Source organism: Colobus angolensis, unplaced genomic scaffold (assembly GCF_000951035.1).
Source record: "Colobus angolensis palliatus isolate OR3802 unplaced genomic scaffold, Cang.pa_1.0 Scaffold109, whole genome shotgun sequence".
Taxonomy (NCBI): Eukaryota; Metazoa; Chordata; class Mammalia; order Primates; family Cercopithecidae; genus Colobus; species Colobus angolensis.
In genome coordinates, this window is record NW_012111919.1 from 1,020,530 (window position 1) to 1,036,979 (window position 16,450).

Genomic DNA, 16,450 nt, shown 5'->3' on the forward strand with positions numbered 1-16,450 from the left:
CGGCCGCCCAGCCCCTCGTGGAGCCAATCAGTCTCCTGTGAGGGGCACCCTCTGCCATGGTGACCCGGATGGCCATGTAAGGCAAGCAGTCAGAGGACATGGAATTAGCCTCAGCTCCTTTGCCTAACAGCCCCAGGGAAACTGAGGCCCAGAGAGGCCTCTTGTCCAGGGTCACACAGCAGGTTCAGGACAGTCAGGTCTTCACCCCAGGCCTCCTGACGCCCGGGCCAGTGCTCCTTCCCACAGAACACATGGCCTCACAACTCCATTCCCAGGGAAATGACTTGGCTGTCTAAGGGGCATTGAGCCCACCCTTCCTCAGTTGTCCTGGGCCCCACTCTCCCAGGCAGCTCCTCCATGCTGACCCATGCAGAGGATCAAGACCCTACTATGTGTGCAGCCAGGATGCACAAAGGCCAGCTGCGGCAAGCAGGGTCGCCTCTGGGGTCACTACAAGGGCTAGAGCCAGGGGCTTCCCTACCTCTTCCTGTCCCAGCTTCTTCCCAGAGAATATCTACAGAGGACGGGCTGAGGGATGGCATCCTAGAAGCAGCGCCAGGGCCTTTGTTTTGAAGCTATTTTCATGGCAAGTACTGTGTTTTTGCTTAAATGGTATGTTACAGACCTGTAGAAAGAACCAAGGTTTATAAAACTGCTTTTCTTTATACTTTACATATGGCTGAGATAATATCAATTGTCCATGTCAAAGTATATAATTTTTACTTTTATTTGAGAGAGGTTGGGGATGAACTGTTAGGAGTGAAAACCCCCCAAGCCACTCCTGGGAGTGTGGCAAATTGATTCCTTTAATCTTGCAAGCTCCTAGCGTCCCAGTCCCACTCTCCGGGACATAGACAAGCTCTTGCTGTGCAAGACTGAACAGAGCTTGAAGGGTGGGGGACAGCCTGGTTCCGCCCCTGAAGCCCATCCTGCAAAGGAGACCCGCGCTGGGTGGGCCCTCCAGATGGCCAGCCCTGCGCATTATTAGGGAGGCAGGAGGGGCTGGTATTCGAGTGCCGGTGGTGTTAGAGGAATTTCACATCAGCAGTCTCCTCACCACTGTCCGCTGGAAGTCGGAGGGCTAGGAGAAGGAGCCCAAACCACACCACTGCCAGGGGGTGGAATCTCTCTTGGGTCCTGCTGAGTGAGCCTACATCTGTCTGACTCCAGAGCCCAGGCTCTTCACTGTCTACACTGCTTCCCTTTAGGGATGGAATTAGTCCACATGTGGACAAGGCTCGGACCAGGGTGTGAAGAGTGGGGGATTTGCCTGGAGGCCAGTCTCGCTCAGCACACTGTGTGATTAAAGCAGTGGCTGAATGGACTACCAGTGACAGCCCCATCACTGTCACGGCCACGGGAGTATCTATCAGAGGCTTGAAAGCATGTGTCAGGGAGGCTGTTTCAGGGATTCCTCCTGGAAGGGATGCTGGACAAAATCTCTCAGGTTCTTCCCAGGTCTAAGGTCTGAGACTCAGGCGGGTTAAGCCTAGAAGGCCCAAGACGCCTCTCTGAGCACTTGCAGGGGGAATAGCTCCACCCTGCCCCCTGGGGGTATCTTGTCACATTGCAGCACCTCCATGGATCCTGGGGAGCTACCTCTGCTGTTCTTAGGTATCTAATTCTGGAGAAAGATGTGCCTGATCGCCCTACGCTCAACAGGTGCTCGATAGGTCCTAGGGGAATCAAGGCAGCTGAATAGCCATCCACAAAGGGTAACAGTAGAGCAGCGATTCTCAAAGTGTCTCCCCAGCCAGCAGCTTCAGCACCACCTGGAAACTTGTCAGAAATTCACATTCTCAGCCCCCCTCCCACCCACTGAATCAGAGCCCTGGGGGCGGGGCCAGTGGTGTGAACTGAAGTCCGGTGGACCTAGTTTGGTGGCTTCACATCTGGAGCTTAAAGTTGGCCATGGCGGGAGTATTTATAACTCGGAAACCAGCAAAAGCTACAGATCAGCACCTCTCCTCTCCCACCAGTGACACATTTTCCAGCACATCCACAGAGAAGGATATCCCAGCCATGCATGTTTTCACAAGCCCTCCAGGTGACTCTGTTCATGCTGAAGTTTGAGAACCACTGATTTAGAACAAAAAGAGGTGAGGCTGAAAAAAGACCAGCGTATTCTTTTGTGCCCATAGTCTACTGTTAGAATGTCTACATGGTACGGAAGCTAAAAGTCCTCTTCCCTCTTCATTTTATAAAGACCAAATTGAGACTCAGGGGCAGTGGCTCCAGGGCTCCTGGCCGCCAGCCCAGCTCTTCTGTCTCTGGGGCACTGCCTGAGCTGGGGAGAGGTGCATGCAGCTATGGAAGGCTTCCATGGGGCTGCTCTAAGAGCCCAGAAGCCCAGTTTGGCTTTAGAGTGAAGGAGGGGTGTGGTCAGTTTCATCCTCGGGCAGGTGGGGCGCGCTGGTGGATGGGGCTCTGAGCTCCAGAGGGGAGCATTTTATATCCATCCCTCATGGCTGCCCCTACCACTTCCTCCCCTCATAGAGATGGGAGGATTTTTTAAAAATCAGTGTTCACCCTCCATAGACCTCAAGGTGGTATAGACATCAAGCACGTCTAAGTCAGAATTCATCTGATTCCTCACCTCACCCAGATCTGCCTTTAATTAGCTGTGTCCCTTACCCTTCCATGGACTCACCGTCTTCCTCTACAAATCTCAGGCAGCATCAGATGATGTCCCTTCTAGCTCTCACATACCCTGGATGCTTCTCTCGCCTTTGTGCCTTCAGCTAGATACGGTGTGTGTGTTCTTAACCACCCCATGTGGAAGCACCATGCAAGGACGTCTCTCTGAGTTCCCCGTTCTCTCCCAGAGCAGCAAATAGCCTTCTGACTGTGGGGTGCAATGGGGTTGAAGTCAACTCCATCAGCATTTATTGGGCACCCACTGTTGTTCATTATTTCAGCCAGCAGATATTGAGATCTCTAGTGTGCTAGAAATGTCAAACAGAGGCTGGAATAGAAAGCACTACCCGTGCCCTGGAGAGGCTCGCAGTTTAGAGGCAGCACATGAATAACGACCAACCAGACTGCTTTGGAGTGCTGGCTGTGCTGGGAGCTCTGATAAGAACACTCGCAGATGATCTCACTCAGTCTTCCAACAACAGCTCTGTGAAGTAGGGCTTATCAGCTCATCTTATGAGAAAACTGAGATTGAGAGAGTTTAAGGAAATTGCCCAGGAAGCAGGTAGCTCATTAGTCAGTGTCAGAGCTGGGTTCAGACCCCTGTCTCTTTGACGCCAGGACTGTGCTGTTAACCAAAGCATTGTACCGCCTCTCCCCTGCTTTGCAGATCCATGGGCTCTGCCATCATACAGGTTCCTGCCATCCAGGAACCTACAGGCTGCGGATGTGGAATGGATGAGTGAGTGCTGTTGGTGTGGGCTGGAAACCTCGATCATCATTAGGGAGGTAGAAGCCAGAGGAGCTACTTGTCCATCCAGGAACCTCAGATCCTTCCCCAGCCTCCACACTGAGCATCTGGAAACTTCTCTGCAAGGGCTCAGCTAAAGCTGGATTCCATGCACTCTTCCCCACATTCTGTAGACATTCCCTAAGGGTGCTCACTGCCCCTTGGAGCTCTGCCAAAGAAATGGGCCTCCCACAAACAACCACCCACAGTGGGACATGCTGCCCTGGCTGCAACCAGCCCTGGCTCCTAGACCACCTTCTCCAGCCCAGCCCAGAGCTGCAGCAAGCCCACCTCAGTCCTCCCTAAGCAGTCACAGCTCTTGGGATATCAGTCTTCCTCCTCACCCTGGTCTGTTCCATGTAACCACCGTGCCCCCTCTGCCATCCCTAGGCTCATCGGGACCTTCCGTATGGTGCTGCAGAAGGTGGTAGAGGAGAGCCATGTGGAGGTGACTGACACGCTGATTGATGACAACAATGCTATCATCAAGGTGGGTGTGCCCCAGGAAGTTCCTGGACGTTCCCATATGGGGCCATCTGGGGGTCTGTTCTCCCTGCCCCACACATGGGGTGGTCTGGGGAATGCCCCTCGTGCATGGTGAGGTGTGGTGGGAGGAGGAGACTCGGGTCAGACTCTGCTGGAACGGCTCAATCTGTGGTCATGGCTGGAGGCCCTGTGGCATGGCAGGGTCTACTGCCCCACAGGAAGCACCCCTGTCCTTCCTACTGTGAGAATGTACCAACTGGTCCTTCTATTTGGACCCAGCTCAGGAGTCACTAAAGAGGCTCCTCTCGTCATCCAAAGACCAGACTGAGCCCCGCTGGCACTCGAGGGCATGACCTTCACTCTGCGTATCTGGCTCTGGTCCTCCCTAGGAGGGCAGGGACCTCATTTCTTATTGTTTGTCACATCCCAGCACTTTTGCATGAGCATGCATGCGCTAGTGACGCACAGTGCAGAGGCACCTGATACATGTTCTAACAAAGAAGGAGGCAACCCTACCAAGACAGCCTGGCCCCAGGCTCTGCTTAGATTCTTCAGTCCTCTTGAGCTCAGCCATGGCCACTCGTGGGCAGTTGGCATGATGGTGAGGAACAGGGACCCTGGGTATGAATCTTAGGTCGATCACTAACTGTGTGACTTGCGCAAGCTACATATCACCTCAAAGTGAGCACAATTGTGGTATCCACCTCACAGGACTATTCTGAAGATTAAAGGAGAATACACAGAAAGTACTTAGAACAGATATGCACAATAAATCTATAACATTGTTAGCTATTATTTCCTGACCTCAGTTTACCCATGTATAAAATGGGGCTGTGCCATGGTCCCCCAATGGGGTCCTGTGTAATATATGACCCTATGTAGTGGCCAGGAGAAACAGCCTCAGAAGCCAAGACTGCAGCCACAGGGAGCTAGAAAAGAAGGAACCCTCTTCTCCCATGAGCAGGGGTGGGCAGAGAGGGCTTCTTAAAGTTACCGGGGTCTCAGCCACCACAGCAAGGGGAGAAGGGGTGCAAAACAAACTAAGTATGGACACCTATGGGAAGGCGGGCTGGGAGGAGAACACAGAAGCCTGGATAAAGAGTGTAGTGTGGGCAGTGAGATGAGAGAATTGGGGAGTGAGCAGGGATGAACAGACAGCACAGCCCACACCCTGGATTTTCAGAATCAGACTTAAGATGTCAGTGGAGGAAAGTACTCACAGATCTCCTAGCCCACTTGCCACCCATCTCCACTACCCATTGCTATGAATGGGAACAATGAAGTCCTGGATGGGGAATGGATTTGGCCACGATCAGAACACTAGTCGACAGCAGGGCCAGCATGGACACCGAGGACTTCCAATGCCAGAGACCACCATTTTCCCACGACAACGTCCTTGGTTCCACCAAGAGGGTCACATTTGTTCCATGGAAAGGACATGGGGCTTAGAGTCAGTCAGCCTGGGCTCAGATCTTCCTAGCTGTGTGACTTAAAGCAAGTAACTTAACCTCCTGATATGCGAGGTAAGGTAGGTTGCAATGTTGAAAAGATCAAAGGAGTGGACATTAAAATTAAAGCATCTTAGCATGATGTCTAGCACAGTGAGGGTTCAGAAAATATGTTCACCTTTCCCTTCCTTGGGAAATCTAAGCCTGGGTGCTGGAGTGTCCAAGCACTGAGTGAGGGCCGCCTATCTGGGGCACAGGCATAAGTTACCTCTAGACCAGCGAGGAAGGGTGATCCCTGGGCACTGGGGGAAAACTAGAGCTGCGAGAAAGTAATGGCCCCAGGACACAGAGCAGGAAGCCCAGTCATGATTCTCCATTGCTAAGCCTGAGCCTGGGTTGAGTGCTCTACTTTTCCCAGAGGGAAACCCTAGGGCAGCTCCCAAGATTCCCTCCCTCTCCAGGGCAGAAAGGGTGGGTGTGAGCCTGAGGCCTGCGCTCCTCTCCCGGAGGCCACTTTCAGCTCATCCTGTCACATTTCCAACAAGCTGATCTCTGGCAGGTCACGCTTCATGCCTGCAGGCAGCCCTTGTTCTGAGGAAAGGAGGTGGCCTGATCATGGGGATGCTAAACGACACTCTCGGTTATGGAGACAGTGGACTCAGGGGGTGAGTCCAGGCTCAGTTGTCCCGGGCAGGCCAGGCCCCTCCACCTGGAGCACCAGGGAGGAGTGGAGCCACCAGCAGCGGGACCTGGAGTCAGATCCCAATAAGCTGACCGGGTCTGCCCAAGTCAGCCTTTCAGAGCCTCTGTTTTCTCATCAGCAAAATAGGGTAGAGGGGATCATACCATCCTAACCTCCTCCAGTGAGGCAAGGGTGTGGAAGCGCTGTGTAAACACCACCAAGCAACCATATATACGGGGTGGAGATAGCTGTCGCCATCCCAGCTGCTCACCACCACCACCCTCCCTTCAGACCAGCCTGTGTGTGGAAGTCCGGTATCAGGCCACCGACGGCACAGTGGGCTCCTGGGATGATGGGGACTTCCTGGGAGATGAGTCTCTTCAAGAGGAAGAGAAGGACAGCCAAGAGACGGATGGACTGCTCCCAGGCTCCCGGCCCAGCTCCCGGCCCCCCGGAGAGAAGAGCTTCCGGAGGTAACAGGCAGGGCCCCTCTGGCTGCCCACTGCTCCTAAGACACGGGGAAGAGGCCTGGGGCCTAGTCCCCTTGACAGGCCTCTCTAGGCCTAGCTGGGCTCAGAGTACAGGGCTGAGCTTCTGGAGAGACATCCAAGAGGTGGGAAGATGTTTCTACAGTCCCCCACCCAGTCGTCCACCCCTGAGTTCACTGGGCAGGGAGCAGGGAACTCAGATCAAACTGCAAGGCCAAGGCCTCCCCAAAGGCCCTGAGGGAGGTGGAGCTCTAACACAGGGATGGGGCTAGATCTCCTGCCTTTCTCAGAGAAGGGGAGATGAGGATAGGAGGGGCCCTGGCCTCTCTGGTTCAAGACCCAGCAGTGTCCACCAGATGCCAGGAGCCTGACCTCCACCCTGGCACAGTGAGGAGGCCCAAGAGAGGGCAACTCTTCCTGCCAGAGTGAAGCCAAAGATCCTGGCTGGACCCTGGCCTTTCTTCCTCTTGAGAAGGGAGGGCACCTGGGAAGACCAGAGTCCAGGAGCATGCCCTGCCTGGCTCTGTGTTGCTACACCACCCCAGGAGGTTGCCTTCGTGGCTGCTAAGGGCTCCCAGGACATTGTTTCCCATGGATCTGACCAACAGGTTTGGAGCATCCCTGGATCCTTCAGGACATCCTGCCACCCATAGACCACAGGAAGCTGGGTCCAGGCCAGCTCATTCCATGTGCACTATTTTTACAAAACAGAAAACACAATTGTATTACTATTAGAGACCAAGGGGAAAGAATCTGGGCTAGCCCAGTAAGACGTTGTCCATGGGTTCCTAAGTCACTAGGAATGACATGTTAAATGCCAGTAAGTCAAGGGTGCATCTAAAGGACCAGAGTGTGTTTTGGGAAGGGACCCTCCATGCCACTGGAAACATATCCCTGTAAGCTCCTTCCACGCTTTCCTTTCCAAGTAAAGTTTACTCAGTCCCTCTGCTGAAGAAAACATAGGTTCTAAATTAGTGTAATTGAACTGACAGACTTTTAAGGGACAAATATGTTTTCTCCTTTGCCCTTGAATGAGTTCACACTCCCTTAAGCACCCCCTCACACACACATGCCTGAGTACACATGTGTGCACATACACATACACACACAGACACACACAAGCTTCAGAAACCCTGGGAGCCAGATGAGTAATAGTAAAAAGGTCAAAGTGACCAGGCCTGCAACAAATATGGCGGGACTGTCTACACCAGGCCAGCCACGGGCACAGGGCAGCCACAGGCTAGCCTGGAGCCTATCCCCTTAGACTCCTGTCTTTTTAGCAGAAGAGCCAGGCCTGAGTCCCAGCTCTGCCTCTTACTAGTCATGTGACCCTTGGCAAGTCTCTGACCCTCTCTCCTCACCTGCAAAATGGGACATAGCAATGAAACCCCCTGCCCTGCTGCTGGGAGAGCGGGAGGGATCACGGAGGAACGGACAGCAGTGGAGGTGCTGAGTGCTGCCTGTGTCCAGGCTGGTGACAGGCAAACAGGTTTCTTGTAGCACAGCAATGCAGAGTCAGGAATTGGGTTGGAAATTGTGAGAAGAGGAGCAGTGCCTGGATGGGGAGTGAAGGGATGCTGACCCAGTGGGCACCACTGGGTCCTCCTGGTCTGTCTCCATTCAGGAAAGAGGTTGGCAGGGCTGGTCCAGAAACTGTGGCTGAGCTCTAAGAAAGAGCTTCCAGAGAACAAGATCAGAAGACACATGAGGACCATCAGTCACTGGGAAAGGAATGCTGGCCCCAAATCAGGAGAGCTAAGGCCCATTAAGTCTCACCTCGACTGTGCCGCTCACTGGCTGAGTGACACTGGGCATGTCACTAGCCCCTGTGGGTCAGTAACAGGAATGGGTTCAGCAGGTTAAATCTGGCTCCCCTCCAACTCTGACATCCTGAGGGACCCAGGGATGCTCCAGACCTGTGGGTCACAGCCATGGGAAACAATGGGAGCCCTTAGCAGCCACGAGGGCAACCTCCCTGGGGTGGTGTAGCAACACAGTGCCAGTTTCTCGCTCGGTCCTACAAGGGTGGGCCAGGGTGCTGATGGGGGCTTTGGAGAGCTTAGACCCCCAGAGAGCCCTGGGCGCCAGAAATCTGGAGATAAGAGGGCTCCCCCGACCTCTTCCTCGCAGCCTGGTGGCTTCCCCACCTCTCCCCATCTTCGTGTGGCCCCTCCCAGGGTAGCAGCAAAAAACAGGAGCAAAAGGAGGGGCTTCAACCCCAGGACTGGGAATTGGGAGAGGGTGACAGCCGAAGCCAGGCACCCCCACCCTGCATTGCAGGGACCGTGTGCAGGTGCAGTTTCCCTGCTGCCACTGGAGCTGCCAGCCCAGGTCTAAGAGCACCTTGGGGACAGACATTCCTGCTACACCTTCTCCCACCAGGCCTAGCCATGCAGCCAGTGGGCCTGGTTGTGGAAAAGAGGGGTTGAGAAAAGTTCTAGAGATAGGCCATTTGCTGGTGAGGAGAAGGTAGAGCAGGTTCAATGACTTGGGGTTTTCCTGTAGCTTAATCCTGGCTACCCATATGGGGCCAGTGAGTTCTGAGTCAAGGAGTGCTGAGGTGAGGAGGGGGACCTGGAAGCTGGCCCCACAGCCCTAGATGTTGCATCTCATCCTTGTCACATAGTGTGGGTTCTGGGAGGAAGCCAGAGAGCTCTGAGGAAGCGACTTGGCCAACCTTTTATCAGGAAAACAACTGCTCCCTAAAGAAGACAGCACAAGGGAAGGGATGTCTGTGCCTCACCTCGGACCTCATCAGGAGCCCAGGCAGGCTTCCCCTGCATCTGCTCCTGCCCTCTGTCCTCTCCTGGAAAGGCCAATCCTCTTATAGATCAGGGTATTCAATATTCACAGGGCCCTCTTGTTCCTGCTTCAGTCACAATGAGCAAGAGGAAAATCCCGTTGCCGGCAAGCAGCAGTGTCTCACCGGCCATCTTGACCCCCAGGGTCTGGCATGGGGATCGGCTGGTCCCTGGCTGATGGGGTGAAATGAAGGCTTGCTGGGGGCTGCAGGGAGGTAGAGTGAGTGGGCAGGAAACAGCCTCAGCCCAGGCAGGCCCCGGGCAGCCCGGGATGGAACTTCCATGGATGGAGGGGAGGTTGATGCTGGGAGATCCTCTGGGCACTCCACACCTCTCCTTTCAGGGCCTGGGCCCACCCCCCAGGCCTGCCCTGCCTGGCCTGCTTCTCTGGGACTTCACCCACGTTCATCGTGTCTTCATTCTGGGGGTCAGATGGTTCCAAGCAGGGGCACTGTGGACCTCAGGCCTCAGCTGCTGTGACACTCACTCCTAAGACCCTAAGAACATGCCATGAAGTTACCCCATTCCTCCTCAGGGAATCAGTATGGGAGCTCTGCCTGAGTAACCACCAATCCCACTGCCCACTGACCCTCTGCCCCAACAGTTCCACCTCCCCTAGGCCCTGGTCAGCCACATGCCCTCTGAGCCACTCTGTTCACTTCTCTAGTTCCTGCCACCAAGCCAGGGGACCCTGATTTCTGCCTGCTGTTTGCACAATGCCCCCAGGAATGTGCCAGGAAGCTGTGCTGTGTGACAGAGCACAGTCTCCACTCACAGCTCTGCTATTGGGAATCCCCCTCCCCATTTGTAAGACGGGGCTCGCGGAGGCCTCACAAGAGTGTCAGGATTGAGTGACGTGCACCTGCGAGCCACCCACCCTTGTGCCTGGCAGGCGGCAGGTGCTAAGCCAGTGTTCACTTCCTTCCTCTTCACTGACTTCATGTTACCCTGATGTCAACTTCTACCCTGAGCAGCACCTGACCCTCTGGCTCAGGCACTGTCCAAGCACGTTCTCAGCTCTAGCTCCCCAACCTATACCAAGGGCTCTGCAGAAGCTGCCCACACAGGAGCCTTACTGGCCCAGGGGCAGGGGCAGGGAGCTCACTCACTCGGTGTTCCCCTCGCCTCCCCAGGCTCCCAGTGTTGCAGAGATGGAATGAATCTCTAACCTCATGGGCACTCCACTCTCAGCAGCACAAAATCGGTGTTTCAGACCTTTGCATGGCAGCATATGCCTGCCCTAGTCTCTGGAGAGAAAGTGACTTCGGCCCTGACCACACTCACATGCACACACGTGTGTACAAAAGTGCCCATGTTTGCACACACTCACATGCACTGCATGACACCAGGGAGGACTCCGGATTCTGGGCTCTGCTGCTGCTGCTGTCTTTAGGAGTCACATCTTAGAGAGGACAAAGAAAGAAATCCCAGCTTAGTCTTGCAGCTAAACTGTAGAGACCTGAGCCTTTCCTCCTGAGTCCCTGTATTCTGCGACTCTCTCCTCTTCTCATTTTCTCCACCTGGCATGGCTCTCCTGCCCTCCATAACTCCCACCTCCTTCTGCTACCCAAACCCTCTTCTGCTGGTCTCCTCTCTGCTGGCTCTCATCTGGGAGGAGTTTGGGGCAGGAGACACTTTCTCATTCTCGTTATTGATCATTCTTCCACTCCAGTGGAGACCTGCAGAAGTCAGACACCTTCCTCCTATGCTGGGGCCAGAGGGCAGTGGGGCACTTGTGCATGGTGGGGCTCTGAGACAGAGGGGCACAGGGTAGGCATGCAGAAGCGTGTGCATGTGGGGTCAGTACACGCAGCCTCACCCAAAGAGTGTTTTTTAATCAGTTCCCACGACCTCTAGAGAGCTGGAAAATCCTCTGCTGCCTCCCTTCTGCAGGCTGAGCCCCAGAGTTGCAGCAGCTCCCAAGGCCACTCAAAGGAGCCGGGGCAGCCGGGCAGCTGGGCAGCTGGGATGCTGTGCTTGAGACACAGTCCTCCTCCTCTGCTGTGAGCTCTTCTCCACTTAGTAGTCTCAGCTGATCTGGGCAGCCAGAGGCCTGGCTGATGATAACGCCTTGGAATTATAGACTGACCTGCTTGCCTAACATAAAGGTTAGCTGGCCAGTGCTGGACTGCAGCTGTGCTGTGTCTAGGCCTTCAGGTCTTGAGCCGTCTGGGTATGGAGTCAAGTCTACCTGGGCAAGGCCTGTGCCAGAACAGGGTGTGAGGAGAAGAATAATTTGCTAATTGTTATTCACTTTCTTGTCTTCATCCTCATTGCCACAGCATTGGGAAAGCATTGAGAGAACATTCCACAAAAGTTTTCTGGAAGCCTCCCTAAAGTGAGATAGGAGCACCATTTTCCCCTGCTCTGAACCCTGGAGTGGTAGCTCTCTTCCTGCCTCACCTACACCCCAGAAGGCCCCCCATCCACCAGGGTGCACTCCGTAGCACGACCCCCAGCCCTGCCTCACCCTCACAGAGCAGGCTTAGCCCACTGTTCCCCTAGATGCCCCCAGAGCCTGGGAGCTCCCACCCCATTGGAGGGGAGCAGGGGAGCCAGTGGGCAGAGGAGCAGGGTGGCCCAGGCCCAGAGGGTAGCCAGGCTCATCTAACCCTGTGTTCCCTGAGGAAGCTGTGACCCACATTGTGAAATCACCAGAGCCTGCTGGGGGAGATGAGCTGAGGCCCTGAGGTATCAGAGCTTGGGGGTGGAATAGTGGCCACCCAGGCCCAGCACTGTGGGCCCCTCCCCTCTCCACCAAGACAGAACCCAAGGCCATGGGACCCCTACCCTGCAGACCTAGGCCTGCTACCATGAGAAGCTGTGGGGTGAGAGGTCTGTGGGACAAGGAGGCCCCTGGGGAGCATGCAGGTCCTTGGGGCCGGGGCTGAGGCCATTGTCTCTGGTCCACAGCCCCTCACACATATCCCCTTGTCTCCTCTTTCTTCCCCCTAATCAGCAAAGGCAGAGAGAAGACCAAAGGAGGCAGAGATGGCGAGCACAAGTAGGTGTCCCAGGCCAGGGCAGATGGGGCAGTGTCTCTGCAGAAGCAGAGACCTCCTCCCCACAGGCTGCAGAGGGCGGGACGGGCTTGGCTGAGAGGGTTCAGGAGTGGGCTGTGTGGTGGAGCTGGCACAGGGTACGCAGGCCCAGGGAGGCCTTTTCACCTGACCATGGGGGTGCGGGATGAGGAGGGGTTAGGGTGGGGGTGGGAGGTGTCCAGGCCTTCTGGTCTCCACTCTGGGCTCTCAGGGGTGACCGTCCTCCTCTCCGAGTCTTGTTCCTCCTCCACTGTTCAGCCCCCATCCTGTGGCCTTTGGGCCTCCCTGGGAGGGAGGGGACAGCTACAGGCAAAGGGGAGAGGGGCATGAGGACCTCAGGGACCCCTCTCCCAAAAGGGGCTAGGCAGGGCCAGGCAGCTAGAGGCATAAGGAGGAGGAGCTCTGGGTATGCTTTGTGGCTGCAGGTCATGGGTGGACCTGGAGACCTCCAGAAAGCTAAGGAGAGGCCACCATTTGGGCGGCCCTCTCTATCTTCATCTCCCCAAAAGGCTTCCTGGAAAAATGAGGTCAGGGTGCTGTCTGGAGAGGATAGGCGAAGGGTCCTGCAGGTGGGAAGGGCCGGTCACAAGGGTCTGGAAAGATTCAAAGGCTGGGGCTTGTGAGTGAGTCTCGTAGGCACCCCTAGAAGCACAGTGACATCTGGAGGACTCTAGCAACACGGGATCTCACAAGGGCAGGGGGAGCCAAGGCGGACCACACTGGAGAAGGCCTCTAGTCAACACCTGCTCTTACAGATGACAAATCTGAGTCTCAGAACAGGGGCAGAGCTGGAACCAGAACACAGAGAAACTGACTTCTGACCCAGAGCTCACCATAGACCCAGGAAGTTTAGAGCATTTGACTGTACTCTAAATTTAATCTAATTCTCCAAACACACCAATGAGAGCTGAAAAGCCAGGAGTGTGGTCTTTTTTATCTTCCAGATGAGGAACCTGAACCCCAGAGATCTTAAGACATTTGCTCAAAACTATGGCCTCAATACATTAAGAATTAGTTCATCTGAAGATATCATGGAAATATCAGGATTGTGTGTTGAGGGGTCTGAACTGATCAACACTGGTGTGGGCCTGGAGTATCTGCTGGCATTAAGATCCTGGGGAACTCACAGCCTCATTCATTGCTTCAAAAAAAGTATGAGTTCTAACTCACATTTGTTATGCACAAGCAAAAGCAATGATGATGCAGTGTTAACTCTGTAGTGATGGAGGAAATGGCACCGTGTAGGAAGAGCTCCAGCCCACAGACCTGAAGGATCGAGGAGTCTGCCAGGTTCCCAGTAAGGGAAGAAGCCTGGGCTGAGCATGTGTCAAGGCTCAGAGCCAGGGAACTGAATCCAGGGCAGCTGGAGATGATGGGGAATGCTGAACTGGGGAGTCCTCTTAGGGAGTCCTCAAGGCTTTGGGTTTCTCCATAGATGCTTGGATGTAAAGGGTATATGAATGAGATATGAGCAGCCTGTCCATCCCTAGGTTCTCTGCCTGAGAACAGAGATGCTCTAAGGCCCTTCTTGATGCCCAGCTCCCCAGTCTGTCCCAGGCCAGACCCTAGGGACACAGACTGGCCTGATCCCTTTGACTGGCTACAGTTGGAGTAAGAGGTGCCTCACAGTGCCAGCACATAGTAGGTCCACAAAAATACTGGTTCCCTAGCCCTTCTCCATCCTAATTTCTTACCATCTCTAATTAACACATGAGATAAAGTAAACTGGCATATAGTATTATTATTATTATGTGTAGAGCAATAGGACTATTGAAAGAATAGGAAAATGAGATTCCTAAGAAGAGATTGAATGAATTTAAACTCTTTAGCCTGGAGGAGAGAAAACTGTGGGAACAGATTTCAATCTCTGAAATGTTAATGTGTGGCAAAGCTGGTTGGTATCTATCTCCACTGAGAAGAGATAAATGGAAATAGATTTAAGTTGAAGTAGAGAAACAAGATTCAACCCACAAAATAACTCATATTGTGTGACATTCTGGGATAGACTGGTTTGGGGAGATGGGAAATCACCCATCATCTTCCATGATGCCGCTTGCTTGAGCCTTGCAAAGGGCTGGGCCACCAGAAGAACTGAAGAGACAGCTTCCCTGACAATCCTGCGGTCAGGACAAGAGTGTGTGGGCACCCCAAGCCTTCTGGTACAACGTGGGCATGTATGCAAAGGGGCCAGTTTGGAGACAGGGTGGTTCTTGTGTAAAGGATCAGCCTATCCTGCCAACCTATGGGAAGCTTTTCAAAAACTGAAATTTAACCCACTTTCAAAGACATCTGTAAAGACTGAAATTTTGAAATTCTGTGTCTTGGAGCATGGACAATTTTTAAAATAAACCCATTCAGAGGTGCTTGATTGACATGCTCTCAGGTTTTGAAAACTGGGCTATTTGAGCAATGCAAAGCAGGACCACAGATGCTATTTCTCATAGATAGGAGTCTTTATCCTGATTGATTACCTGAGGCCTGAGCTAATGAGCCTAGAAGTTCCAGTTGAAGCCAGTCATGTGGCAGAAGCCCTGGGCAGTGAATGGACTCAACTTGCAGCTTATTTAGGGTCAGGTCTCTATTAACTTTCAGAATAACCCAGAGATCTGAATTAATGAAACACTTGGGTCACTAAATTTAGTTTGGTGAATGTTCCCAAGTCATTATAAATACTAAGCTCTTCCTAGAACCCTGTGTGCACCACACAGCCAAGCAACAGACTTCTAAATCTGGGCCATAAAATGAGTGGAGAAATCATCATATTTATAGTTTACAATAAGTGAACTAATTTTAGCATTTTTCCTCTAGAGAAAGATACCAGAAGTAGGTACACTTCATTCTAACCATGGTGAAGGCAGCCACAGGAAACTCAAACGGATTCTAAATCCTCAGAGGGTCCTGGGATACTGGCCTCCCCTTGGCTCTCACTTCTCAAGCTTTAATGCGCCCAAGAATAAGGAGCCATTTGGTTGTAAAGTGAGTTTTCACTGAGTTGATTATTGGCTTGTTTTCTTTGTCTGTTTCTCACCATATCCTATTTTTGGTAATTGTAGAACTCAACTAGACCAAATGCAGAATTTTATTTTGAAAACAATAAAACGCCAGGACAACAGACACCTCATCAGCAAATTAGATTTTTTGAAATCTAAGTGTTTCAGACAAATAGATTATCTTCAAAATTCTCTGATTAAGTTGGCATTTATTTCAAAACTCTCCTTTACAGTTTGCCAAGAGAAGCAGGCATACTGCTTTCCAGGAACTGGTGCTACAATCAGGCAGAAAAGACCTTTTCCATAGTGAACTTCTGATGTGTTACTGATCAGAAAATTACAAAGGGCGGTGGCAGTGATGACATCGTGCTGTACTGATCACAATTCAGATTCACTGAAGAGCGAGTCTAGGACAATCAGAGGTACAGTGCCTGTAGTAAGAATTCTGGAAATTACATCCTTCACTACACATTTCTGCATTTTTAACAAAGGGACAAAGACAATATCCTTTTGAGATATTCCCAGGCACACAGGAGTGCTACCAGTACTACCACTTCAGAAGGCTAAAATTTTGCAGGGTTGGAAGGGAGAGATTTCTCCTTTGAATTGCTTCAAAGTGTAGTAGAAATGGTTGGACAAGTATAGTTTTTGTTTGTGTGTTTGTTTGAGACAGAGTCTCACTCCGTCACCCAGGCTGCAGTGCAGTGGTGCGATCTTGGCTCACTGCAACCTCCGCCTCCTGGGTTCAAGCGATTCTCCTGCCTCAGCCTCCCCAGTAACTGGGATTACAGGCGTGCACCACCACGCCCAGCTAATTTTAGTAGAGACGGGGTTTCACCAAGTTGACCAGGCTAGTCTCGAACTCCTGACTTCAAGTGATCCACCTGCCTCGACCTCCCAAAGTGCTAGGATTATAGGTGTGAGCCACCGCACTGGACCAGGACAAGTAGAGTTTTTTAAAGCCTCAATCATTTCTTTCAAATCTGTTGGTGTTAAGGATTAAAGTGACCTTCAAATTCCAGGGCCATAAGTGCCCCAGGGATGCCTCAGGTCCTTTTCCACCCGGGTGAGTCCATGGGACCAGCCTCTG

The 16,450-nt window shown here is 52.9% G+C and overlaps 1 protein-coding gene across 4 annotated transcripts in view; it reads left to right on the forward strand.

Annotated features, from left to right (window-relative positions):
* OTOF (otoferlin) overlaps positions 1-16,450 on the forward strand; it is a 102,269-nt gene that overhangs the window by 36,290 nt on the left and 49,529 nt on the right. For 3 of the 4 annotated variants that reach the window (XM_011950210.1, XM_011950219.1, XM_011950237.1), the window contains exons 4-5: positions 3,815-3,914; positions 6,332-6,513. In XM_011950210.1, the coding sequence (XP_011805600.1) occupies positions 3,815-3,914; positions 6,332-6,513 (282 nt within the window). Of the gene's footprint in view, positions 1-3,814; positions 3,915-6,331; positions 6,514-12,288; positions 12,334-16,450 lie in introns of all 4 variants that reach the window. The other variant, XM_011950229.1, reaches the window with a different exon arrangement.